At 34.6% G+C, this 26,343-nt stretch overlaps 3 protein-coding genes across 3 annotated transcripts; all 3 read left to right on the top strand.

Moving 5' to 3' along the window:
• Nucleotides 1–179: 179 nt before the first annotated feature.
• Nucleotides 180–3,208, top strand: ccl25a (chemokine (C-C motif) ligand 25a). The gene is made up of 5 exons (XM_053486952.1): nucleotides 180–243; nucleotides 725–805; nucleotides 1,474–1,591; nucleotides 1,748–1,849; nucleotides 1,989–3,208. The coding sequence occupies exons 2-5, from the start codon at nucleotides 742–744 to the stop codon at nucleotides 2,002–2,004; spliced, it is 300 nt and encodes a 99-aa protein (XP_053342927.1). The 5' UTR covers nucleotides 180–243; nucleotides 725–741; the 3' UTR covers nucleotides 2,005–3,208.
• A 10,247-nt stretch (nucleotides 3,209–13,455) lies between these two features.
• On the top strand, nucleotides 13,456–18,402 carry pnhd (pinhead). The gene is made up of 8 exons (XM_053487207.1): nucleotides 13,456–13,511; nucleotides 14,960–15,024; nucleotides 15,329–15,424; nucleotides 15,721–15,848; nucleotides 16,362–16,641; nucleotides 16,968–17,149; nucleotides 17,873–17,931; nucleotides 18,252–18,402. Exons 1-8 carry the CDS (start codon nucleotides 13,456–13,458, stop codon nucleotides 18,400–18,402), a joined length of 1,017 nt encoding a protein of 338 aa, XP_053343182.1.
• Nucleotides 18,403–22,233: 3,831 nt separating this feature from the next.
• Nucleotides 22,234–24,220, top strand: admp (anti-dorsalizing morphogenic protein). Its single transcript, XM_053487206.1, has 5 exons — nucleotides 22,234–22,543; nucleotides 22,724–22,860; nucleotides 23,265–23,387; nucleotides 23,511–23,706; nucleotides 23,793–24,220. Exons 1-5 carry the CDS (start codon nucleotides 22,234–22,236, stop codon nucleotides 24,218–24,220), a joined length of 1,194 nt encoding a protein of 397 aa, XP_053343181.1.
• Nucleotides 24,221–26,343: the final 2,123 nt, after the last annotated feature.

The following is a 26,343-nucleotide window of genomic DNA, read 5'->3' as shown; positions in this document are numbered from 1 at the left end:
ATTAAAATGATAAAAATTACACCGTAACTATTCTGATAGATAGATAGATAGATAGATAGTGGATAGATGGATAGATAGATAGATTCAGGAAAGTGAAAGTATCACTTTTATGACTCTGGAGGTGTGTTCTACACTTGTCTCAGGTGTCAGCACTGGCCTCTTTATAAAAGCGCATAATTTGAAGAGGTGAGCAGACTTCTGGAGACCCGCTGCAACCTCTGTTAATTCTCAACCCTGAATCAGGTAAATATATCATGAAATTTTACCATTCAAAATGTACCTTGTAATAGGTATTGTAATACATAATTGTGTTAGTGTTTATTCCAGATGATTTATTGCATGTGAGTTTTTACTGCAACTCTCTCTATGATATCACTCACTTATAGTAAATAGTAAAAAACAATTCCAGTGAGAGTAATGATTTCGATTTTATAAAAGTTGTATTTTAGGGAAACGTTGCCTTGATAAACCATAAACACAGGATCACACTTGATACTGAACATGAACTTTGGACTTTGAGATCACAAAATCTGTGCACCTTATATACTTTTATATATGTGTTTGTGTGTTATTATAAACGCTTAGATTTTTGGAAATCATTTACTGTATGATGCAAGTTTACAGATGTAAATAATAATGCATGTGGAAATTGAGAGTTGTGTTAAGCTTTTTACGGCAGCACGCATAATCCTGAAAAATACAACTTTTCCATGTGTTTCTACAGATACATAACCTTAAGCCATGCGATTCAGCCTGCTCTTTTTCCTCGTGTTCCTCAGTGTCCTCTACTTCAGCCTTGCGCAAGGTAATTGCCATGTGCTCTATGTATTGCGTAAATCATTTTCTCCATTGAGAAAAGGCTTCTTTATATGACCTTCATATGCATTATAATATAGTATATCTCTTACGCAACTGGTTTATGTTTATTTCCTATGGTAAATAGCTGCAAGGTTTACTTTTTGGAGGTCATAAATTTCTTCCTAAGTTTACTAAATCTCTTGTGCATTTAATCAACACAGCTGGCGCTGTGAGACATAATCTAAAGTCAGATGGTTGATTTCCTATCTACTCAAGGATGTTTGTAAATCAAACGTTCCTACTCGGTGATAACCAGCACCTGCTGTAAGCTGTGGTCAAAGTTTCATTTGCATTACTCCTCTTGAATTTTTTTCCCCCTGAAAGAAATAAAGTGTACATGATGTTCATTTCTACTTCTTTATATTAGTTTCTCAAGAGTGAATAGAGATGCAGCGTATTGTTTGTTTCTGATTGCATTCTTTGCCATGTAAAAGACATCTGTTCTGTTCTAATGCAGCATAACAAAACACAGATTGTGTTCAGATTGTGATTCTTTCATCTAAAGGAAATCTGGAAGTTGATCTTCCCTATTAACAAGGATCAACAATAATCTTACATAATCACATAATCTTACTCAAGACCTATTTAATGTCCAATGTGTGTGTCTCGTTTTAGGTACATATGAGGACTGCTGCCTTAAATATGCGAAGAAAGTTGAATGGGCTGCCAAGAAAAGAGTAGTGAGTTACAGAATACAGCGTCAGGATGGAGGATGCAATCTTCCCGCTATAGTGTGAGTTACAGAGACTAAAACTACCCATATGATCATGCACAATTTGGGATTCACAGTCATTCAGGGTATAGCAAGAGAATGAATTCCAAAAAACAATGAAAACATGTTTTAAAAATTCAGACTTTTCAATGCCAATAATCTTTATTTGATCCTCAGATTCAAGCTCAAGCGGGGTAAGCAGTTTTGTGCCAGACCAGGGGAGAAATGGGTGTTGGATCTTATGAAAGAGATTGATGAGAAGAAGTACATCAAAATACGGTAATAGAATTACCGGGGTTTATGGCTAATGATAGGAATTAGGTTTGATATAGGATAATAAATTAGCCGACATTTCCAAATATTCATGAATATATATATATATAAAACTGTTAACTTTTTTTTGTTTCATTACCTACAGCCCTAAAAAAGGCTAAACACTCTGAGAACCTAAAAGCTCAAAGGAGGATTCTGTGTCCAGTCCGTGATCCAAGCATCGCGGTTCCACCCACTGTCTTAGACAATCTTGGTCTGCAGGCTACCCAGCGTCCATTTCAATCAGGATGCAACAGGCTTTTCAGCGCTCTCTGTACGTTTGCTGCTATCACCACCGTATAATGTTTTGTTCATTGCTTATGGCCCAGTGCCCAGGTCTGACCATGCATGTGTGAGCAAGAAGGATATATGGCCTAGTTACTGAATGATAAAGCCATCTATAAATGCTATTTTATGGCTTGCGCTTTCACAACGATTATAATTCCTACACTGAAATGTGGGAGGAAACCTTACCAAATATTTTGTCATTTCCTTATGAGATTATAGTGTGTGTATTTTATGTGTATATTGTGTATTGGGCGTTATGTAAATAAACATTCCACTTTTATTCATTTGAAACAATTTAATTATTTGACATGCATTCTGTTTCATGATCAGCTATGTACAACTATAGGAACTAGCAGTTAGGTAATAAAGCATCAACAAAATGTACTTTTAGTTTACCTTTTATAGTCTGATCTAAAAACATGATTAATCAGTTTATAACTTTTGTTATGTTCATTTTAAACAATTTACCCATTTTTTGTCCTATATTGCAGCAATAACTCTGTAAATGTTTGACTATTGATGAGTCACTTTTCACTTTCATATTTGCTTTTCTGGCCATAACTGCTGTTTATCTGATAAAGTATTTTATTATAGCTGGGCAATAATGATCATATATTATTATAATCATTTAACTATCACTGTAGGTTTACTTAATGTGACATCTGCCACCTGTGGTTGAAGAAATACATATATGACTTAGAGTTAACACTTTATCAGTCATTTTATATTAAATTCTTTAAAGATTTAGAGGTATAGATTTATAGATTTTATATATGTAAAATATTTCACTCTGCTATATAATCTGATTACTGAAAATCTAATGTTTAAAGTGCTGATTAAATAAATATCTAAATTTAAAAGCTTACATGATTATGGTATCTCTGGGTCCGGAATGCTACAACAATTAATTGATGATTACTAAGGATTACAGGATGTGCAAGTAAGGAAAAAAAAGTGTATCTGACCTGCATGTATAGGTGTGACTCAAAATGCTGACTTGCATTTCCTAAACATCAGGAAATAAAAACATATATCAAAGTTCATCTTTGAAAAGTTTATTGCTACAACTTCAAAGACTTAGAGGAAAATGTACATCTAATCTCACAGTATAAAGCAACAATCCATCATCATGGTCATGGCCTGAACTGACTAAAGCTGATTGACCAGGAAATAAAAATAAAACCAGAGAAATTAAACTCCCTACGCAGATAATTGAGAAAAAAACACAACGAAAGAATAAATATGTAGAAGTCCTTCCCATCCATATCTAAAGTCAGTAATTTAGAATTCATATCATTATTTACACACAAATGAGGCCAAAATATTACACACCCCCAGTCTACAGCCAATTTAAACTCAAGCTTTGATACACATTACCGTTCAAAAGTTTGGGGTCACTTTCTAACTCCATGATCGTTTCTGATTCTTAGTTCTTTCTACATTGTAAAGGAATGCTAAAGGTGTTCAAAAAGTGCATTAATCGCCTTTGAACAGTTAATAGTGAGATGTTTCTGCTACTTATGCTCCGTAAAGACTTCATAACGCTTCTAATCTGAGGTGCCGTTAATTGGTCATTTTTCAGGCTGATAACTTTAAATGAACTTCTTGTCTGCGGCAGAGGTAGGTTCTGGTCTCGCCCTCCTGGGATGGCCTTTATGAGAGCCAGTTTCATTATGGTGCTTGACGGATTTTGCAAATGCACTTGACAATACTGTTCTTGCAAGAACTATTACAGAAAGGCTGGCCTCTGTGTCTTAAAATAACAACTACCTGTTATTTTTGTTGTTGTTACGTAATGACCTAATCCCATATGTGTTATTTCATAGTTTTGAAATCCCCAGTATTGTTGTAGAATGTAGAAAATATATCACTAAACAAAAACAAAGAAATTTGCAAGTGACCCCAAACTTTTGAACGGCAGTGTATATATTCCTATATTTCATATTAGCACACATTTATGTTGTTATGTCATCTAATTAGGGTATCTAATTTATTTCCTTTAGATTTTATCTATTAGATCCACATTTCAGTGGATCAAACATGTACATACAATTTGTTACAATTAGTGCCATTGCAACTTCAATCAAACTCATGAATCATTCTTTCTGAAATACTTCATATACCTGTAACTCAAGTGAGTTATACTTTTCTCAGACATGCTATTTGGGTTTGGTCCACACATTTTGCATAAGATTCAGGTCATGTCTGTAAAGTATTTCACTTGCACATTTAAGACATTTTATTACATCATTAGAGATTCTGCTAGAACCCAATAGACCTATGACAATTACAATGTGACCAAGTTTTAACATTCTACTTGTTCATGAGGGCCACCCCATGCTTCACAGTTGGCATGGTGTTTTATAGAGTAAAAGTCTTACCTTTTAAGCTGTTACATTGAACAGTCCTCTAAAAACCTAAAGATCACCTGTAAACTACAGTCACTCCTATAGTAAATTTATCTTGTTATGAAGAATCGAGGGTCAACGAGCCATTTTTTCTGAGGTTTTGACTGAGTTGCTTGTATTTTCAAATGTCATCCAGAGCAAAAGGCGTGAGGCCCTTTAAAGTGAGGCCCTTTAACAGCACTATGTGCATTTCCCATTAACTCCTCATTAAAACACCTGGCAAATCTAAAGTGTGTACATGTCATTACAAATGTCTGAAATCTTCCACACTGTTTAAAGACAAAGTCAGCAAACATCTGACACACTGTAATGTGTTAAAATGTGTTAATGTGTTAAGACCGATCCTAATTGACTGCTTTATAATTACCTGTGATGAGAACAAAGTGATTTACTAATTAATATGTCTACAAGGGATTGTATAAAAAAATGAAATTAATTGAATACTCTTTGTGTATGTACACTTTTGGCCTCAACTGTTTGTATCTGTGATTCTTTGAACAGATAACCCCCAGGGGCAGTGATAATTACCTGGATACCTACTTTGTTCATGTACATGCTTGCTGAAACCATTCAACACACTCAATAAAAGACATATGACACTATAAAATAACTACTGTTTTGAAAGACATGGAATCCAAGACTGCCACACTGAGAAGCGTGAAGTTAACATACAGTATGTTTTTAAATGATACCATGGAAGGTGATCTATGATTTTTTCAAACAAAGCATGCTAGTGTTAATTACGTTTTATGTTTAGCCTTAAATATAGAATGTAAAACGTCATTTTTTATAAGAACAGACAATAAAATCATACCATGAGGTCCAACTGGAACTACAACAGGATCATCTGTTTGCCTGTCTCCACCTGTCTTCTCATTTCTTACCTGTGTGACTTCAGCCTTTTCGGGCCAAAAAAGTTGCCCAATATTTTGCACCACTTTTTTTTTTTCTTTTTCCTTTTTTCATTTCCTTCTTAATACTGTGATCAGTGAAGAAATGAAGAAGAAATGAAAGAGCCCTGTGGTTAAAACCCATGTTTCGTTTACACCATGGGAAAATGTGGTTTATACTGTACAGTACATTACGATAAAATGATGCAATCAATAAAAATGTAGCACAGAGAGTAATTGTGATGGTGGGAGCATAGACATGTGCTATAGTGTAAAGAGAGTGATTGACAGGTGAGAGGCACAGAACATGCCTGATGAGAAAATGTCTAATTAGTTTCTTGTTATAAAGCACGGGGACAGTGAGTTCGCAGAGGTTCATGTGTGTGTGTGTGGTAGCAGGAGTGAGATTATATAGTACGTACTGAAAAGTACTAAAGAATTTTCACACGGAGCAAGTGGATAAACTTTGACTCACATAAAAGTAGATATTTAATCCTATCATGGGTGATATAATCCCAATTTGGCAGTAAAGGGGGAATAATGTTTGTGTGCAGACTTGCCCATTTTGTTAGATGATCTCCGTTTAGTGAGCAACATTACATAACACACAAACCACTATAACTAAACCTTGTTATGGTTAGCAGTGCGTCAGTAGCAGCAGCACTGAGTGAGTGAGGTGTTCAGGTACGCTACACACTACAGCTTACCCTCATTTTAAAAGCGCTATTGTTTGTTTTGATCTTAAACAGCTTATGGGCATACTTGTGTTACGGTGTTAGAAATTGAAAAGTTAGTGTGAGGGTGGCAATGGGGACAACTGCAGGGCAAACCATATAGTATGTGTTGGGAGATGCCCCCCTCTTGCCCACAGTAAGACAAAAGATCTGTTTAAGAAAGAAAAGCAATAGCGCTAGTGGATGTAAAGGCCTTTGTTGTCATGATCAGTATTCTGTGGCCCACATTTGCAAAATACTGTGTAACTCAGAAGAAAGGTACCTCAAAAGGTAGAGGAAGATGGTCATATAGTAGATACCTGTAGTATGCGCAAACCACTTTTAAGCAAAAAGAACATTAAGGCTCGTCTCAATTTTGCTAAAAAACATCTCAATGATGGCCAAGACTTTTGGGAAAATACCTTGTGGACCGACGAGACAAAAGTTGAACTTTTTGGAAGGTGCGTGTCCCGTTACATCTGGCGTGAAAGTAACACAGCATTTCAGAAAAATAACATCATACCAACAGTAAAATATGGTGGTGGTAGTGTGATGGTCTGGAGTTGTTTTGCTGCTTCAGGACCTGGAAGGCTTGCTGTGATAGATGGAACCATGAATTCTACTGTCTACCAAAAAATCCTGAAGGAGAATGTCCGGCCATCTGTTTGTCAACTCAAGCTGAAGCGATCTTGAGTGCTGCAGCAGGACAATGACCCAAAACACACCAGCAAATCCACCTCTGAATGGCTAAAGAAAAACAAAATGAAGACTTTGGAGTGGCCTAGTCAAAGTCCTGACCTGAATCCTATTGAGATGTTGTGGCATGACCTTAAAAAGGCGGTTCATGCTAGAAAACCTTCAAATAAAGCTGAATTACAACAATTCTGCAAAGATGAGTGGGCCAAAATTCCTCCAGAGCGCTGTAAAAGACTCGTTACAAGTTATCGCAAACGCTTGATTGCAGTTATTGCTGCTAAGGGTGGCCCAACCAGTTATTAGGTTCAGGGGCAATTACTTTTTCACACAGGGCCATGTAGGTTTGGATTTTTTTTCTCCCTAAATAATAAAAACCATCATTTAAAAACTGCATTTTGTGTTTACTTGTGTCATCTTTGACTAATAGTTAAATGTGTTTGATGATCAGAAACATTTTGTGTGACAAACATGCAAAAGAATAAGAAATCAGGAAGGGGGCAAATAGTTATATATATATATATATATATATATATATATATATATATATATATATATATACACATGTACCCGCCATCATAATTGACCTATATCAAACTGTAATAATGTGTTTCATCAAGTGTCTGGCCATCAAGTGTTCTTCCCATGTAATGCAGTACAAAAGCCAAGTAATACAGTCGGCTTTAGGAGGCATGGGAAATCGATATGCTACACATCCCTAAGATTATATTGTGACTGCATTTGGACTTGATTCAAAGTTCAAGATCAAAAAACTGTTTACACCCCTTCCCATGCTAAATGGCTCTGTGGTTTTCACTTCTATGCTCAATTGAGTGGTATGTATACACAGGCAACTTGTATCACAGCTTTCAGCAACTTGCACGTCTGAGCATGGAGCTTAAATTTTTGGAGAGGAGGTAATTTGACAAGGTTCCATCTCTTTTTCACTTCCCGGATGGAGAGTGGTGGCAGCCAAGGCATGTTAGCTCAGATAGTATCTCAGCACGGCACACTTTTAGATTTGGCTTCTTCAGTGATTAATGCCTGTCAGTTGCTCACCAAAATATCTTGAGGGCAAACATGAGAATTTAACTATGAAACTTACAAGGAATCGTAACTTGGTAGTCAGGAAGCATGACAGTTCTGCATTTGACTGGGGCCAAGCTGCGGACATGGCCTTTTACACACTTTAATGTTTACTTTAGGTGTAGGATCTGCCAAATGGCTGTGTTTATATATGCAGTCAGTCAGACATAACCATCAATTCCTTTTGAATGACTTCTCTAATAAGGCTTTTGAACATTTCTCCATGGGTACGATAAACTTCTGCATTTTACTACTTATTTATTTATCATCAAAATGATCTTCACATAACTGAAGCCTCTGAGCTTTCATTCTTAGTGAGGTCATGAGGAATTTACTGTGATTTACAGTAAATGCAAATATATAACCACCTAGTGTTATATTTATATGAGACATATACATTGCTTTAATTAATTTTTCTGCATCCTGTCATAAGTAAGTAAGTTTTTCTTCTTCTCATGCATAATAATAAAGAAAAATGGCTACCAATAAAACAATAATAATAGAATAGTAAAATAATTTATTTATAAAATAATTTAAATAGTACAAATAATAATAATAATAATAATAATAGTAATAATAAATATGGCATAAACAACAAACATAGTCAGTCTGAAATGCAAATAATACAAGTAATGGATTGCCGTATGCTTTAAAAAGTGCAAGTACATGTAATACATGTATGGTCAATCACAGTGCTACAGTGTTATAATTTCTTAATTAAACATAGGATTAATAAGCTTATTTATGGTCTAATGTTACTAAAATTGCAAGCAAAAATGTCTTGTTCTATGGGCAGATAATTTGGCCATTTTTTAGGAAATTATTTCTTGAAAGAAGCAACATTATCTGCCAACAAAACAAGTTTTTTTTGCTTGCAACTTTTTAAACATTTGATAAGAATAATAATCTTTTTTATAATCTTCTTCTTAATTATGTTATAATTAGATGGTTGTAAAGCAGTTTGTCTGGATACAAGAGTATCTCAAAATATACATAAAAAAATGAGGTCTGTTTTGGGTATTGATGATTTTAGATCTGACATTATGTTATGTTTGAGCAAAAAGATAAAATAGTCTTATCTTACATAACCTTCTTTTAATTAAGTAATTATTAAGTCCTGCTTCGATAAAAGTGATGGTAATAAATTGTAAAAAAGTCTGTTAGGGTTAAAGGAGAAGAAATACTACTACTAATACTAATAATACTAATAATAAAAATATCACATAGGCGCACAAATTAAAGTTTTCTATCTTATTTTAATTTAAGCATCACATTAAATGTACATATATAAGAATTCGAACTATACCAAAGTTTAAAATATAAATCTACTTAAACCAGCATATTATTTACCTTATAGCATATTATCAGAGACATGCTTTCCTTGATTTTAAGCAACAATATTAAATAAATAGAAAGATATGTAGTTACATTATATGTAGACCAAGCATTTTAGGGTTATTTCTAAATTAATTTTAAATACTATGTATATTTAATTTACATATTGATATATTATGTCAATTATAACTCGTTGAGCTGAGGATTAGTTTTCTTTAAGGAAATAGAAAATTTACATTAAAGAATATAAAATAATATTTAATATTTTGTTACATGTTTTTTGTAACAATATTACATACAAACCCATTTAATATTTTTAAACAGAACTTTATATAATACTTAATTAATAAATAAATAACATTAAAGAATATTTGCATGCCTGTAAAGTAAACAAAATATTTCTCACACTCGCTTCTTTCTATTTTCATGAAAACCCAGGAGTCCACATTAGTTTATTTATTTATTTATTATTATTTTATTTAATCTAAAACCTGGTCTGTCATGTAATATTTTGCTTTCTTTACAGGCATGCAAATAATTTTCGGTGGTGTTACCTATGTACAGGTAAAGGTATGATCGCAAATCGTGAATGGTTTTGTATATAATAAGGCAGAAAATTATGACAATATTTCTAAATTTTTTTTTACTACCTATATATAATGGTGCCCAAGTAGTATAGTACTGTACATGCAGTAATTAGCTATAATGCATTTACTTCCTAACACCGGTACTACAGCTTAAATGTTTCTTAATGGCAGGTTGTGTGTAATGCTGATTTATGGGCTTCAGTTCAAGCCCCTTAGGTTCTCACTGTATCAGCATAAATCGAAATAAAATGGTGAAATAGGGCACACGCTGTGCGATGTCAAAGCCTTGTTCGTTCCACAGAACTTTCTGGACTATGATCAGAAGTACACTCTTACAAAGCCCAACAAGTTTGATAAGACACACATGCTTTTGTAATAGCTACGTACTTTATTACAAGCCTGTCTGGACAATTAGAGATCCTTAAGCATCGGTCAGGGTTCAGGGCTATGTCAGATATGCAACATGAAGGAACACAAATTCAAAGAAAGCCACAGTATTAATATATGACTCATAATATATGATTCATCTGTTAAAAATGTAGTGTTCCATGAATTCTGGCATTTGTACACAATATTAAAACTGACTAAAATGGGACTCATTGCACCAACCTATGAAACTCTATTCTTGCATATAGATTTGTATTGTATTTCTATTAACAGCTGCATAATTGTAGCCAAATAGTGCCAAAGTTTGGCTCTTTTAGTTCCAAGATAAAAGCATCAGTTTTATGGAGGAAAAAAGCTATTTCCTCTCAACAATCAAACAAATGACAATACATGGTCACATATGTCGCATATTTCCACATTATGGGAACATCTGCCTATGCAAAGAATAAACTACCATTTGCTTTAATTCATATCTCATGCATTAACAATGTTGCCATCTGCTGGTAACGATGAGGGTAATTACTTGGACTTCTATACTGTAGAATATTAATGGCCTAAATGACTAATGTTCATTATTGATTTTACTGAGCAGGTGTAATTGCATGATCATTTACTGCACATCGCTTTTAACTGTAAGGGAAGAATAACAAAATTTTAAATATGTCAGACATTATTTAGCGCTTAGCTTCTTTAAGTAATGCTAACACTACAGTAATGCTTACACTACTTTAATCTATAGAAAAGCAAATCATCATCATATGATTATATCATCATATCAGATGATTTCTGGATAATTCAAGGATGAAATATGCGGAAGAAAGTAGAGTTTTCTTTCATCCCACTCCGAAAATGCTGCAGAATGATTAAGTGAACTCTAGTTAATGGGCTCCTACAATCCAGCTGTGCATGATTATTTAAATAATGGTCCATAAAGAACTTATTCATCTGTTCTGAGTTCCCTTGCTGGAGCTGCCAGATGTGCTGGTGTATTTGGGACCGGTGGAGATGGTGGTGGGATTCAATGACTTTCAAACAGATGCTTGATAAATCCTGGGTGAGGGATTAGCATTCAGCGGGCACATGCCTAAATTTGTGTAGGTTTGGGCAATTTCAATTCTCCAGCATCAACCTTGGCAAACTATGTCTTTATATAGCTCGCTGTGTGTACAGCAAAATTGTCATGCTGGAACAGGTTTGGGACAGTGATAAGTTCCAGTATTGGGAAATCTTAAAATCACAATAAACTAAGTTTGGGGAAAATATGGGTGTCACATGCTGATGTAACACTTGGATAATTAATTATACTCATAGTGAAAGTTTAATAAGTTATTTTAAGAAAGAAAAAAAGCCTTTTAGGAGCATATAATTGTAAGACCTGGTGTAAATAACCAAGTCATACAATATAATTTTGACACAAAAAAAAAAAATAATTATGTGGCTTTATTTTTAGACAACTCAATTACTGAATTACCAATTAATTACCAATTACAGCAGAAAGAACACCAGCTTTATCTCCACATTAGTATGTTTCCCCCTGCTGGAGATCCTGGTGTAAAGTTCTTCTGCTCATTAAATTACCAGGAGCAATGCATAATGTTGGGAAGGAACAGTTTTAGAGGAAAACAGTGTCTGTGATAAAGAAGGCTTGAGCTCATTGATCACAAAAAAACGGAATAGTGAGAAAATAACAGTAAATGCATTAGAAAGATCTGGGGTAGGAAATAATTTAGGCAGTGTTAAAAGTAACTGGCCATTTATCTCCCTCATTTAAACACACCTACAGTATGCTGTGCATGTCTTTGTGTCATTCTGCATTAGCCAAGTTCTACTAGAATGCAGTAAGGATAAGCTGGTGGGACTGTCGTAAAACCTTAAAATAAATTGGATTCAGGTTACAATGAAAAGTTTGTTCAATCGTATACATATACACTGATTGGGAATTTGGCAGAGAGATTTTCAGTTTGACCAACAGACAATGGTACGACTCACACATGCAGGGCATTCAATCATTATCAAGACAGTAATGGGATTATGGATTCTGTCTACTCCTGGGCCTTTGCATTCAGATAGGAAATAAAGATTAGCACACACACACACACACACACACACACACACACACACACACACACACACACACAAGAAAAACTAAATAATGCTGTGCTCAATTAAAACATGTAACTTGTGTGGAAAAAGCGACATTTAAAAAATTCTAAGAATAGGAAAAAACAATACAGAATGATAGCCTATACTGTCTTTAACTCCATTTTCAAATGTCCATCATTGATCCAAGTTTATGTAAAGTAGAATCTCTTAATTAACACATGTAATTCTGCATTATTTTACTATCTTAAACACTGTATACATTAATCAAGAACTAGCAGCCTGCCTTTTTTTATTATTATTATTATTACGAAATGCTGCTGAGATTCACTTTACTTACTATACACTATTAAGGCTTGTTCGTGCTTTCACAAAAAGCTTCTAGGAATTTAAATCTAAATTGTTCTCTGGTTTGTCTCTCCTTTGAAGATTCTACATGAATCGACACAACGCTTGTCGGAAGAAAAAAAAAAGGTTTAATCCAGAACCCTTGAGTGTCCTTCAGTTTGTCCTTTTGTGGGAAGTCTTATCTTTACAAAAGTACCTCTTCAATAGACAAAGATTTGCCGTAGGAAGAATATCAAACTATGCAAAAAGGCTCTTAGAAAAAATAAATGGAATAAAACAAATAAATGCTTTATTATTTTTAAATATGTTCATGGAGAATTCTATGTAAAACAATAACAATAGCAACAATGTTTAGAAAGCTATAACTGTTAATCAATTATTGTAATTTTCAAAGTCACAATATTTGTAAAATATATATTTAAAAAAAAGAACGTGTCAATGTGGTTGGACGATTTGATGCTTCAGAAAGCTTCCTTTTTTTATCTTCCCGCAGTTCAATCACAAATGTAGTTTCTAACACCGCCCTTTGTCCTATTATCATGGAAAAGTTGTGGATTTGAGAAAGAGAATGCAATACAAATAGCATTTCCTGATGGGAACTTTTAAGCTTGGATGTTACCTTTGATTCATCTATTTACCATAAATACCAGGTGTCCCAAAAGTCTCTATAAGTAAGGGAAAGTCACACTATCTTCCAATTTTTTTCATACTTTTTTTTTTTTTAGACAGCCTTTAAAAATGCCTTTGGCTCAAGAAGAACGTATTGAAATCGTTTTCATGGCTGGATCAGCAAGGTACACATTAGACATGCAATCATACCAGTATAACACCAGCAGAAATGTTAACACAAGTATGATGAACACACAGACACCTCTGTATATGGTTACAAAGAAAAGGCAACCATGTACACTATGTCCTATAAATAAAGTTACCTTTTTTTAAGTATGTATGGCAACTTTTTGGGCCACCCGGTATAATTACCAGTTCATAATGTTTACCTCAGAGAGATTATGTTTCCAATAATCCTATCAGGATTTTATGGAAGGAAACAATTAGCTACAGTAATTGAGGCGTGCTGCTGGCGGATGAGTGATTAGGTGTCATTTGGGCCTCCTTTTAACTGGATCAGACGCAGAAACTGAGCTGGTGTCAGCATGATTAACATGTGGGATTGTGCTGAAGGTGGAACTGAAGATCAGTGATTATGAGAAAGGTGGAAATTGGTCAGACGACAGATCAAAGAACGGAAGCACTTGATATCGATACTGATGAATACGCTTGGAAAGCAATGAGACTGAGCTTGGATATATTAGCAATCATAGTAAAACATTTCTTTTAATTTTCCATTTAAATTTAAAAAGCATTAAAAAAAGTTAAAGGGTGACCAGAGTCTTTTGTCTACATGACAATGTGGATTAAAAAAAACCTGAATCTTATCTTCCGCAGTCAGATTTAAGTGAAATACATAATGCATTACTTTCAACATTTATTGCTTATTTATATGCATTTGGAATGTTTTTCCAAGGATCTACTATATTATATTAAATGGAAAAACAAGTGTCACTATATGCAATCCTAATATCATTATGCTTTTGGAACTATTGCTCTGATTTTTGTGTGAAAGCTTTTTTTAAAGCCATTTTGGATTAACACCCATATCAACCCATTTTTTACTGTGTGCATTAATGTTCCCAATTAAAAAAGAAAAAAGAAACAAAGAAAAAAATATGTGCTGCTTTGACCTCTCTTTCACTCTCACTCTCTCCTACCATTTGGCTCATCCTGAATAAACGTGAAGGTGCTGCTGTCCTCGGCAGGGGGTGCTTTGCTGCCAGAGCACAGCCCGTTTACTTGTTGCGAGTCGCGTTTTGATTTAAGTGGAGGTGCTAAACACCTTCCTCCTGAGATAAAAGGTGAATAATGCCTTTCAATGAGAGGTGCTTAGAGCCTCAAAGCCCCTTAAGCAGTTCATTAGAGAAAGAGCGGGCCTGGTCGACGTAGCGACCCGCTGAGATCTCACGGCAAAAACAAGGGGGCTTTGCCTTAAGAGGCGAAAACCTCTACAGGTACTTCCCTTTGATGTGGCCCACGCCTAGGAGCAGGCATTAGAATGATGGAAATTTGATTATTCCTCACCCCTTTCATTTAGCCAGTGACATTTGTGGCCACATATAAATATCCCAAACAAGCTAGGACAGGAGGGCCAGAGTGTGTGTTTAGTTTGAGAGTGTGTGTCACTGAGGACTATCGCTGTGGATATGGTGCTGCTGTCTGTGTTCCTGCTTCTTTCTTTCTGTCATCAGAGCTGTAAGTACTGTCTTTTTTTTTACCTCACTGCATTGACATTGACATAATCATTAATGATTTTAAGATAAAAAAAAAAAAGGTTAGTAGTTGATTTACCTTGAGCTTTTATTATTAGGACCTGGTTTAGAGGTTTAGGTGTCAGTATAACAAATTATATGAAAAACTTATTACCATTTGACAAACAGGGAAAAGAATATCCAAGTATAAGCCGGTTAAATAAGTATCTGCTTATAGTTTATTTGCAGAAAACAGCAAATAAGAAAAGGATTTGTAAAAGTGCTGTTTTTTTTGTCATCTTTTACAGTGACCGCTGTGTTGAACATGCACTTCGAGCCGAGAAATATGTTCGCAGAGAGAGCTTGTTGCAGACGTCAGAGTCACTTCATCTACATAGGACAAGGTAAGGAAAGGGTGGATTGTGTGCTCCATAGCTCCCCCTATCAGCCCTTAACAGAAATTACAGCTGTGGTGCAAAATTTAAATGGGTAAGAGCAGTGTTTCCCCAATCCTGGCCATTTCCTGAAGCCCTAAAATGTCTAATTCATAAAATTAACCTGCACAACACATTAGGGCTAGACCTGAACTGGGGAACACTGGTTCAACTTATAATATTGTGTAATATTCAAATTGAAAGCAAACAATTTAGGGTAAGAACTATTGAACTTACAGGCTTTTTGTCCATCTGTCATTTATCAGACATCTTAGGCAGTCCGGTGAACGTGGACGTAGGCATGTGCCGAACAAGCTGCCAAGCACGGTCCTCCTCGTTTGAAGCTGGGATGCAAGGCTACTCCTCCATGCTGGACTTCCTGCGAGACAAAAAGGTACTAAGCGTCTATAAGTAAAAAAAAAAAAAGAAAAATTGTACTGATTGCATGAGTTTGCTACCTCAATAAAATGCAACTTTAATGCTTTAGACACAAATACATTTAAGAATTAAGAATTTTACATGTACTGTAATTCCAATCTTTTTCCAAATCGTTGTCATCGTAAAATTTCAACAGTAGACTGGTTCAGTGCATACAACCTACTGTATTCTACAAACTGTCCATAATTTAAATGTATTCAATGAAATATTTTAATTTATAGCACAATCAAAGGCATACTGAACTGTATTTTATTTTATACACAATTTTAATAATTAGATTAGTAATTCATAATTAATTATTTATTACATTTTAATTACAAACCATTATTTTAAACATCTATTTTAAAATGTTCTGCTTGGAGTTACCTATAAATTGTGTATCATAAAAATGTCTTGAAATATCGTGATATGACATCCTACCCTACTAGACTTGTTCCGATACCAATACATCATTCCCCTTTGTGTGCAGACACGATCTCCATCATCCGCGTCCTCTCATGACCTCCCAGGCTTTGGAAGAAATCGTCCGTCGTGTGGTGCGAGCATGACCTGTGAACCCACTGGACTGCGTGTGGACAAAGTCATGCTCATGGACGGCCTGCGTGAAGTGGAAATCATCGAGGATTGCCACTGCGAGGCCAAAGTGACTAGCTGTGTACGAGCACCCTCTCTCAGAACATACTTCTTTGAAACACCTTATGAAACTGTGATCGACGTGGGCAAGTGTGTAGGATCAAAAGGTGAACCAGGTAAGAAAGTAGCAAAAAAACCTTCGCACCCCATGGGCATGCCCCAAATTTATAGTCCGCCTTCCCATGAAGATTATTTAACCTAGTAGCCTTGGGAAGGTAAATTTCACTATTCTTCCCTTCCTGTGTGACCCACTTTGTCCATCTATTACTTATGCACATTTAGAAATCAGCTTTCCAGAACAGTTCATAAATCAGATCAGACCCTAAAGTTTTTATACTATAAACAACTTCACCCTCCCTAACGTATTTGGTATCACCTCATACCGTGGCTCCACCATAAAAATATCTGGTGTCCCAACTGTGGCTTTTGGTTTTTTCCCCAGAGGGTTTTTCCTGTGTGCCTACCAAGTTTGATTCTGCTCTCGTGGACACTCCGAATAAAGTGGAACTGATTCAAACGGTGGCTGGCTGTGACATGAAAGAAGGCTGCTACAGAATTCCTTACGTTGAATATCATTACGAGATCACGTACAATGAAGATGGGCTCAAGGAAGAAAAACTAAAGGTGGGTTTTAAAAGAATAAAGCAATTCCTGCATTCCCAGGTTGAAGTAAAAGACTAAATTAAGTTGATTTCTGAAGCACATATGATTTCAGAACATCTTATTTTAAAGATCAGGGTAATGACTTTCACTTAAAGAGGAAATTAGTCCTTTCCATTTGGTGTTAGCTGAGACTAATGAGTGAGTCCCATTTGCCAGACACAAAGGTTAAACCAATGATCCATTTCCCCCAACCACAATCCACATTCTACTTTTAACACCCGAATCTCTTCTTTGAGTCTGATTTATCCCTTTTACATTTATTTACTTTGCGATATATACCCATTTCTTTATATGTTTTGAGGCACTTTGACACAGAATGTATATAACTGTGATAGCCAATGACCATACCATCATATTATTACAGAATCCTTAAGACATTAAACTTCTCTTAAGTGTTAATCAAGTCACATTACTTTAGCTCACAACATTTGATTTAGGATTTTACAAGGACGACCCTTAATTCTTTGCCTCGTTTGAGAAAACCTTTGGCCATCTGTCGCAGCTCCCTGGAGGTGTGAAAGTAGAGGATCACAAATGGCCCCAGCAGGTGCCAAATCAAAGTGTTTATCATGTTAAGAGAACAGAACTCCTCCCGCCCCTCTTGGTTTAGGGCGCACTGGTGAATATTAGCGGCCTGCGGTGAGCTGATTGCTTCTCTCTCTTGTCTTGCTAATTATCTCGCAGGAAATAGACGTGGGGAGATGTTTGGGAAGCTGCACCTCAGGAAACCGCTGTCTTCTCAGGTAAGCTTCAAAACAGCTGATACAACAACAGCTAAATTATAAACACTTAGCACAAGAAAGGCTCGATCAAACTTGTTTAACCTAGAACAAACAATTTTAGAAGAGATCAAATATAAGTATGTATAAGTCATATCATATTATCTTAATTAACAGTGATTTCATGCACATCAGCAATGCTGCATAGAGTACTTCTTTCAGTGATTGAAAACTAGAAAAAGTGTCTGGACTGATGTTTTATATGGAAAAATTTACGCATTTTATAATTTTTTATGTATTTACACACTCTGACTTGCAACTTTTTCTCTTGAACCTTTGTACAGGAATGCCTCTGATTCTGGCGAGTGTTTGCTGTGGGCAGAGGGACAGGGCAGCGCGTGTGTTCCACAAGGCTACGAGAGTCACACGTTTCTCAATCAGCACGGCCAATTCCGTACTGTGCTGGCCATCACATCATGCCTCTGCCAGTCTTGAGTACAGTGACCTCTACTGAACGTGCATGCACGCTGCACCAACCAATAAATTTATGTCCTTAGTTGACTGTGTGATTCCAGAAGCACCTTATAGGATGGGCATTAAAGCATATAATTATTATGTTAAAATAGCACCTGGTATTATGGTATTTAGATATATTTAGCATGCAGTTTGGGCCATGTTTTTATTTTTTATTTTTTTTATAATGTGACAAGAAATGTGTCCAGGACATCTGGTTCTCTTATGCAAATACCAGTTGATCTGTTTTAGTTGTCCCTGTAATATATGTAAAATATGTAAATAGGATTTTGTAAATAAATTTGTTGACATTAATTAACACCATGTACAGCCAAGTTTGTTATTGTCTAATAAAAAAATGTATAAAAGCAGAAAGTTTTTGTTGTTATTGCACACTGTTTGGTGTGGGGTGTGGAGGGTTCCCCAAAAAGACAATGAAACTATATTTTAGTTTATTCGCAATAAATTTACAAGTTTAAAATAATTTTAACCCTCTAATTAAATTAGATTTAATTAGATTAATTTACCAGCGGTCGAAGTATATAAATTTTACAATGGCACAAACCAGATGCATTTTTAGGAATTATTTTACGAATTGATAAGCTTGATATAAACCACAATTCAAGCTTAACAGTTTTTAAAATAATTCCCTAAAAGGTGTCCAGTTTGTTCCTTTGTATAGCACAAACCGGATGTTGTGTTAAAAGTTTTGCAAAACCTGTGCAAAATGACAAAAACATAAAGAAACAAATGAATCGGGTGAATTTAAAAAGGTTCACCCCACATTTGTAACTTTACATTATACCAAGGTAAATCAAGATAATCAATAACAATAATAATATATACTAATACATTTATATATGTTAATTAATTAATTAATTAATTAATTATAAATAATTTTATAGTTTTTTAATAATTAAACCTGAGTGGTATCAGTGCTAAATTAGCACTTTAGCACAAATTTATTCAAAAATATTAATTAATAATTTTAATTAATACATAAATAAATAGATATGCAAGCAATTTTAGGATGTAATTTAATATTTGCCACTTTCAAGTAAGTGAATGTTAATAATACATTTTATTACATTTTGATTATTTGATGACATTGATATTTTACATATTTTACATTATATATATATATATATATATATATATATATATATATATATATATATAGAGAGAGAGAGAGAGAGAGAGAGAGAGAGATAGATAGATAGATAGATAGATAGATCATTTATTTAAAAAATAATATCTAATTATATATAAAATTAGAATGCCACATTGTAAAATATATTTTAACATGTGCTTTTGTATTTACAGTAAACTAAAGACATGCTTGTGTGTTTGGTGCAGAGTGTGTGCACTTTCAGTAGAGGTCACTGTGCTCAAGACTGGCAGAGGCATGAAGTGATGACCAGCACAGTACGAAAAGATTCAAGAAAAAAAAAACGTTGAAAATCGGAGTGTGTAAATACTTATCAAATTATCAAATTCATAAATTTTTCCACATAAAACTGCAGTCCAGACACTTTTGCTAGTTTTTAGTCATTGATGAAGGTGTATGTAATCACTGTTAAAGATAATATGCCACTACGAGATACTACTATTTTATTCCTTTCAAGTTTGTTCAAGAGTGAACAAGTTTGATTCAATTTTTCTTGTGCTGAAGGTTTAAAATTTAGCTATTTTGGCATCAGCTGTTTTAATGTCAGGCATTTTAAAAAGTTTTCTTTTATTATTTAAAAGATTTTTTTTATTATTATTTTTTATCTCGTTGCATGTTACAATTTTTTACTGGGTTTTATCCTTTTTTTAAATTACAGCATGTTAAGATTTCATTTATTTTTATAATAAAGTGAGCTATGATATTTGCCTTAAATATGGCATTTCTTCCTGTTTCGGAACATTTGTACTTATACCCAGCTGTGCTTCTGAACTAAAGGTGGTCATGTGATTATTTATAACGTGATTATAAATATTTTTTTTAAACAAACAAAAACATATAATATTTTCATCTAACAAATTTAACATTGAATGATCTATTTTGTTAAAGTTGTTCTTTTAAAAAAAAATATCGGGGTGAAATTTATCCTTCTATTTTATTGCCTTTCATGTAGTTTGTCAACAGCTTGCACTTGTGCAAATCACCTTATCGCGTGTGTGTGAGATTTACCATAGTCTGGTGAGAAAACACTGCACATCTAAAGGCTCGGTTATATTTACACACGCTTTTCCTCCTTGTTTTGTTTTTAGCTTTGAAGCCGAGTAAACACAGCACAGAGATTCGTGTCAACCTAAAAACTCACAATATTGTAACAAGTTTAAATACAGAATAAACAGCCAACAGCATTTAAATAGCAAAAATTTAATAATTATTATTATAAACTTATTTTCGGAAGTTTATCTACAACAAATAGGGAAATACTGTTTAAAAACACTGAATGTTAATCCTGCAGTACTGGTAATGTTTTTTAAGAACCAAAAAAAAAAAAAAAAACTTCTGTATTAGGACATAATGTCCTCCAGAGTGTTAAGTACTGAACAGGTTAGATTTGGTGCATTTTAAATTAGGTGACAAAGTAAAATTAGTGATCTCACAGGATGTGTTTTCATTAACAACCCCCTGACTGAGGTCTTTTCAACCCAGGGTATTTGCGGCTATTTATGCTAATGTTAATGTTAATTAATGGCTTGATTACCATAACTTACTGCTTCCACCAGATTCAAGCTCGTTTGTCCTTTCTAAACAAAAAGCAAAAAAATGCCCCTTACGCCGACTTTTTTTTGACTGTATTTGTGCAGGTGTCGCATGCTTTTTTTCTTCACAAGTTTTGTTTGTCAGTGTAATTGTTGTTCCTGTATTAAATTACCCTCGTTTGTCTAAATTAATCGATCCATTTTAAGGACGTTAACCGCCTGTGGTGAGCTAACTTCCTCACCTCAGCCTCCTCGTGCTTCTGCAGGACATCCACTCCTCATCTGTGTGAGCTTGTACTAAACGTAAAAGTAAAATAAAAAAAGAAAATGTGTCATTGGGGTCATAAAAAATTAAGGCAAATGACGGTTTAGAGAAATTTACAACATTTGTTTAGTGTCCAGACAGGGAAAATAATGCCAAATGTATTCCAATAATTAAACTATTTTTGTGCAACAATAACAGCAATGACATAGTTTGTAGTGACTGATATTTATTTTATATTATTAATTATAATCCTGATTTTAGTGTTAAACTTATTTTATATGGTAAAATAAAACTTTGATGTATAATCTTAGCGACAAGACACTTCTTTACACTTGACAGTTTTTAAATGTAAAAAATGCTGTAATTAAATATTGAACATTAAAGTAAGAAAATGTACTTTATGAATCAAAGTACATACTATATTTCCAGAACACATACAAGTATTGTGTTTAATTAAATGATTTTGGCATCAGCACCATTTTCATAGAATGGCCCACATTTTACTTATATAAACAACATATAATATAATAAGATATTTAAAGCTAGTCTAAAAGCTCAGTGTTTATAGAATAAAGTATAGTTGTGTTGTGTGACAGAGGAGGAGAGAGAGAGAGAGAGAGAGTTGGAGGGAGATGATCACCCGGTCAGGTTCACACCTTGTTAACACCACCATTTAGCTCTGCGCTACATTTCGCCGATTATTGACTTACATTTGCGATCAAATAGCACCTCTTTATCGCTGTTTACCGACGACCTAACGAATTTCATATAAAACCCTGACGATGTGGACGTGTTCATTCAGTCGCCTTCCAGATTGTCCAAGAGAAGAACAACCATTCTCACTCGACATGATGCTGTTTACGGCCGTCGTCTTTTTCCTCGTGTCGCTACTTCGCCTCAGTAACTCCAGGCCTTCTCTTGACTACTCAGAAAACCGCTTTCCCATGGAGAACGACTCTGAGGAAGTGCGTTTGGCTGCTATCAAACGGCTTTTGGAGGTTTTCGGGATGGAAGACCCTCCAGCTTTTCCAGGTCGAGGCCACAAGCAGCCGCCTCAGTACATGCTCGATCTGTACAACACCGTGGCGGACGTGGACGGAGTCACCAAGAACCCTACTTTACTGGAGGGAAACACTGTCCGCAGTTTCTTTGACAAATGTAAGTTCTTATTTAGGCTAATTTTGTTCTTCAAACATGTATACACTACTTCAAACAGGAATAAACCAATTATCTAGCTGCGTCTTCTACTTCTGCAGCATTTGTTAGCTTACTGTACATACTGTACATGATGTAATACCCCAAACTGTGCATCTAAATATTTTTTGTTTCATTGTCCAGTACACAGTCAGCAGGTCGAGTTCATGTTCAACTTGTCCACTGTGACCAGAAATGAGAAGGTGCTTACAGCAGAGCTGCATCTGTTCAAACTCAGACCAAAAGCATCACTCATTTTTAACAGACATCACTTCTGTCAGGTAAGATCTTCTAGCTGTTTTTATTTATTTATTTTGAATCAGGAATAAAACCAGTGTATACGATGAAAAATTATCGCACATTGGTTTAAGTGGTTAGCATTGTCGCCTTGCACCTCAAGGGTCTGGGTTCGATTCCCGTCTCAGGGTCTGTGTGCATGGAGCTTGCATGTTCTTTCCGTGCTTGGTGGGTGCTCTGGTTTTCTCACACTATGATAAGATATGCAGGTTAAATTATCTGGCATTCCAAATTGTCTGTGGTGTGTATGCGCATGTGACCGGAGGTCCTACCATGTCAAATGCGAATAAACACGATGTTATCACCATAGGCCATCACAATCCCTAGTTGGACTACATGGGTTCCTAGGTGAATGAATACAATTAAAAAATATATTCTTTCCCCACAGATCAGTGTCTATCAGCTTCTTGATAACACCAAAATGAATGTCTCACAAGGAAAGAAGCTTGTGTCTTCAAGACTTATTCCTGTCCATTCCAATGGCTGGGAAGTTTTTACCATCACACAAGCGGTGAGTTTTAAAAATCCTTTTTACAAACCAGGAACACGGTTAGAATAATATATTTTGGTTATTTTTTAATAATTGTATGCTTGACGCTGACATAAACCAATAATGTAGTTAATCTCTTTGTAGGTCCGCGCATGGATGACGGATGAGCACAGTAACCTGGGTCTTCTGGTGACTGTGCAGACTCTAGCAGGAATTCAGCTGGACATGGGGACTGTACGTTTTGCCTCAGGGCAGAAACACCATCATAGTAAACAGCCCATGCTGGTCCTGTTCACTGACGATGGCAGACGTGTCACCTCACCAGAAGGTGCTCTAAAAGGTAAAAAAAAAACTTGATCCTTCTTTTTACAACTTATCTTGATGTAGAGACAGGCTCACCTAATCCGAACTCCATTTTTCTACCAGGTTCTGATGATTCGCAAGATGGTCCCAAGCTCCCTCTGAACCGCCTGACCCTCCCAGGTCCTGGTCATCGTAGTGCTCGCTCCATTGACTATGATGAAGATCCAGATAGGAAGCCATGCCAAAAACTGCCACTGTACGTCGACTTTGAGGAGATTGGCTGGTCTGGTTGGATTGTGTCTCCTCGTGGCTACAATGCATACCATTGCAAAGGGTCCTGTCCCTTTCCTCTGGGCCAAAACATGAGACCCACTAACCATGCCACTGTGCAGTCCATTATCAACGCCCTCAAGCTTACCAAAGGCATAGAGACACCGTGTTGCGTGCCCGACAAGCTCTTCTCCATCAACCTTTTGTACTTTGATGACGACGAGAACGTAGTGCTAAAGCAGTATGATGACATGGTGGCAGGGAGCTGTGGTTGCCACTGAGATCTGAAATCTGTACATTTTATGTATTTAAAGAACTCCTGGAAGTAGCTAAAAAAATATCTGCAGAAAAAAAAATAGGGTAAGGTTTTGCTACAATAGCACTGATGAAGGTTGTGTGTGGTATTCCTGTAAAAATCTGGACTGCAACCAGGCTAAAATGACAGACTGCTTCTTACAGCTTTGTATAATATGTAAATAGATATAAATACTAATATATGGAGCGGCTTGAGTGGGTCACTGTAAATTTGTATATTGCATGTTGTGAACTATTATAAAGTTTAAATAAAATGTAAAACAAAATTTTGAGATGTTATTATTTGTTAACAAAGGGATAAACTAAAGTGGTCTTAAGAGAGGAACGTCTGCAAAAATGTATCAGCAAGTGTTAATTAGGAGTTAATTTCAGTCCATCATGGTCTGACCTCACACTTCAGGTTTATGCAAACATATGCAAACACTTAAGGGAGTGAGAATTGTGATTGTTAACTATTTAATATAGTAAAACATTACTGTAGCTAGTAATATTAACTAATATTACTTTTAGTAGATGATGTATAATGAGTATTAGATCAGCTGCTGTTCTTTTGAATACTTGATGAAGGTGAGATTTTTTAAAAACTTTGCTTAATAAATAAAGTATATATAAAAATCTGAATAGTATATTAATAACTTTAAAACCTATTTTAATACAAAACTAAAAATATAAAAATTATCTTTATGCTAAATGTGGTTTGATGCTTATTTAAACATTCAATTTAACTCCAAATGTTAGGTGATTTTACACTAATGTGGTAAACCAGTAGATGGAGACATTTACGAATTTAAATAAAATTAAAAATATTTAAATCTTGATTATGTGCATTATTCAGAGTGTGTAAAGCATATCCATAGAGTTCATGATTTACTTTCAACACAACCAAGTATTATGGATTTACCAAACATTTATCATCGAGTTCTTTCTCAGCAAACTCAAAAACAAGTTTTCAGCTTGGATTCATTGTGCTGTCAGTGTAGAGTTAATCAACAAAAGTATTTTTTTATTTAAATAAAGTTATTGACATTCATTTAAACAATCCAATAGAGCTTAATAATAATAATAATAATAATAATAATAATAATAATAATAATAATAACTATTATTATAATTATCAACAATAGTAGTATTTATTGATATTATATATATATATATATATATATATATATATATATATATAAAACCTTGTAAATAAATATTATTTATATTATTATATTATAATAAGGTGCCTTGGCTACAAAACATTTCTGGTCTAAAATATTGCATGTACATTGCACCCTCAGTAGTATTTTCTAAGATACCATTGACAAACTCAAATTATTATTTTTTATTTTATTTAACCATTTAATGGTATAACATTTTAATTCTGTGTAAATTAATTCATATAGCTGTAGGAAATTATTAGGCCAGAAAAAACAATCCCAAACATTTCACAAACTCACATTTAAGTGTAAAAATGTAAAGTGTAAAAATATGTCATCATATTGACATAAAATATGATTATCATATTTTTATATCATGTCAGCATATTTTTTAGTCAATTACAAGTAGTTGGGGTGATGTTGTATTGGATACAACCATAGTGTATTCACCATGATAGATGCATTTCTATGCTCAGCACAGAAGACAAACAAACAACAATAAAAAAAGAAGTTGATGAAAATAAAAATACAATAATAATAATAAAAGCAGCCCATATTTCCATGTTACAGATAGAGGACTGGTGAAGTATTAGATTTATTTCATTTATACAACAAGACTGTTGATTGTTAAAGGACCATAATAATAATACATTTAAAATGATAAATGTATATAAGAATTGTTGTAAATTTATTTTGACACCATTAGAAGATTTTTTCCTTGAAAAGATACTTAGCGAAAATCCCTAAAATAGTGTGTACATGTAGTACAAGAAACCTTAATGTCCCATGTATTCGCCACTTCCATGCATAAATTCTTATAACCTAATCAAATGTGATCCATGTGAAGAATGTGACCAAAATGTACAGTATAAAGTATTTTTTTGATGAATAGTTTTGTCCTTGTTTCAAATATTAGATCATATTAATATCCATGTTTGAGGACAGTT

The sequence above is a fragment of the Clarias gariepinus genome, chromosome 25 (genome assembly GCF_024256425.1).
Source record: "Clarias gariepinus isolate MV-2021 ecotype Netherlands chromosome 25, CGAR_prim_01v2, whole genome shotgun sequence".
Lineage (NCBI taxonomy): Eukaryota > Metazoa > Chordata > Actinopteri > Siluriformes > Clariidae > Clarias > Clarias gariepinus.
This window is presented reverse-complemented; position numbering and strand designations above follow the sequence as displayed.

Excerpts from the sequence above, each read along its gene's own strand:
- admp (XM_053487206.1), top strand. The coding sequence starts at position 22,234 with ATGATGCTGTTTACGGCCGTCGTCTTTTTCCTCGTGTCGCTACTTCGC. Across the intron at positions 23,388-23,510 it reads TTTTTACCATCACACAAGCG|GTCCGCGCATGGATGACGGA; the intron begins GTGAGTTTTAAA and ends ATCTCTTTGTAG. Across the intron at positions 23,707-23,792 it reads ACCAGAAGGTGCTCTAAAAG|GTTCTGATGATTCGCAAGAT; the intron begins GTAAAAAAAAAA and ends TTTTTCTACCAG.
- pnhd (XM_053487207.1), top strand. The coding sequence starts at position 13,456 with ATGCCTTTGGCTCAAGAAGAACGTATTGAAATCGTTTTCATGGCTGGA. Across the intron at positions 15,425-15,720 it reads CTTCATCTACATAGGACAAG|ACATCTTAGGCAGTCCGGTG; the intron begins GTAAGGAAAGGG and ends GTCATTTATCAG. Across the intron at positions 16,642-16,967 it reads AGGATCAAAAGGTGAACCAG|AGGGTTTTTCCTGTGTGCCT; the intron begins GTAAGAAAGTAG and ends TTTTTTCCCCAG.
- ccl25a (XM_053486952.1), top strand. The coding sequence starts at position 742 with ATGCGATTCAGCCTGCTCTTTTTCCTCGTGTTCCTCAGTGTCCTCTAC. Across the intron at positions 806-1,473 it reads CTACTTCAGCCTTGCGCAAG|GTACATATGAGGACTGCTGC; the intron begins GTAATTGCCATG and ends GTCTCGTTTTAG. Across the intron at positions 1,592-1,747 it reads TGCAATCTTCCCGCTATAGT|ATTCAAGCTCAAGCGGGGTA; the intron begins GTGAGTTACAGA and ends TTTGATCCTCAG.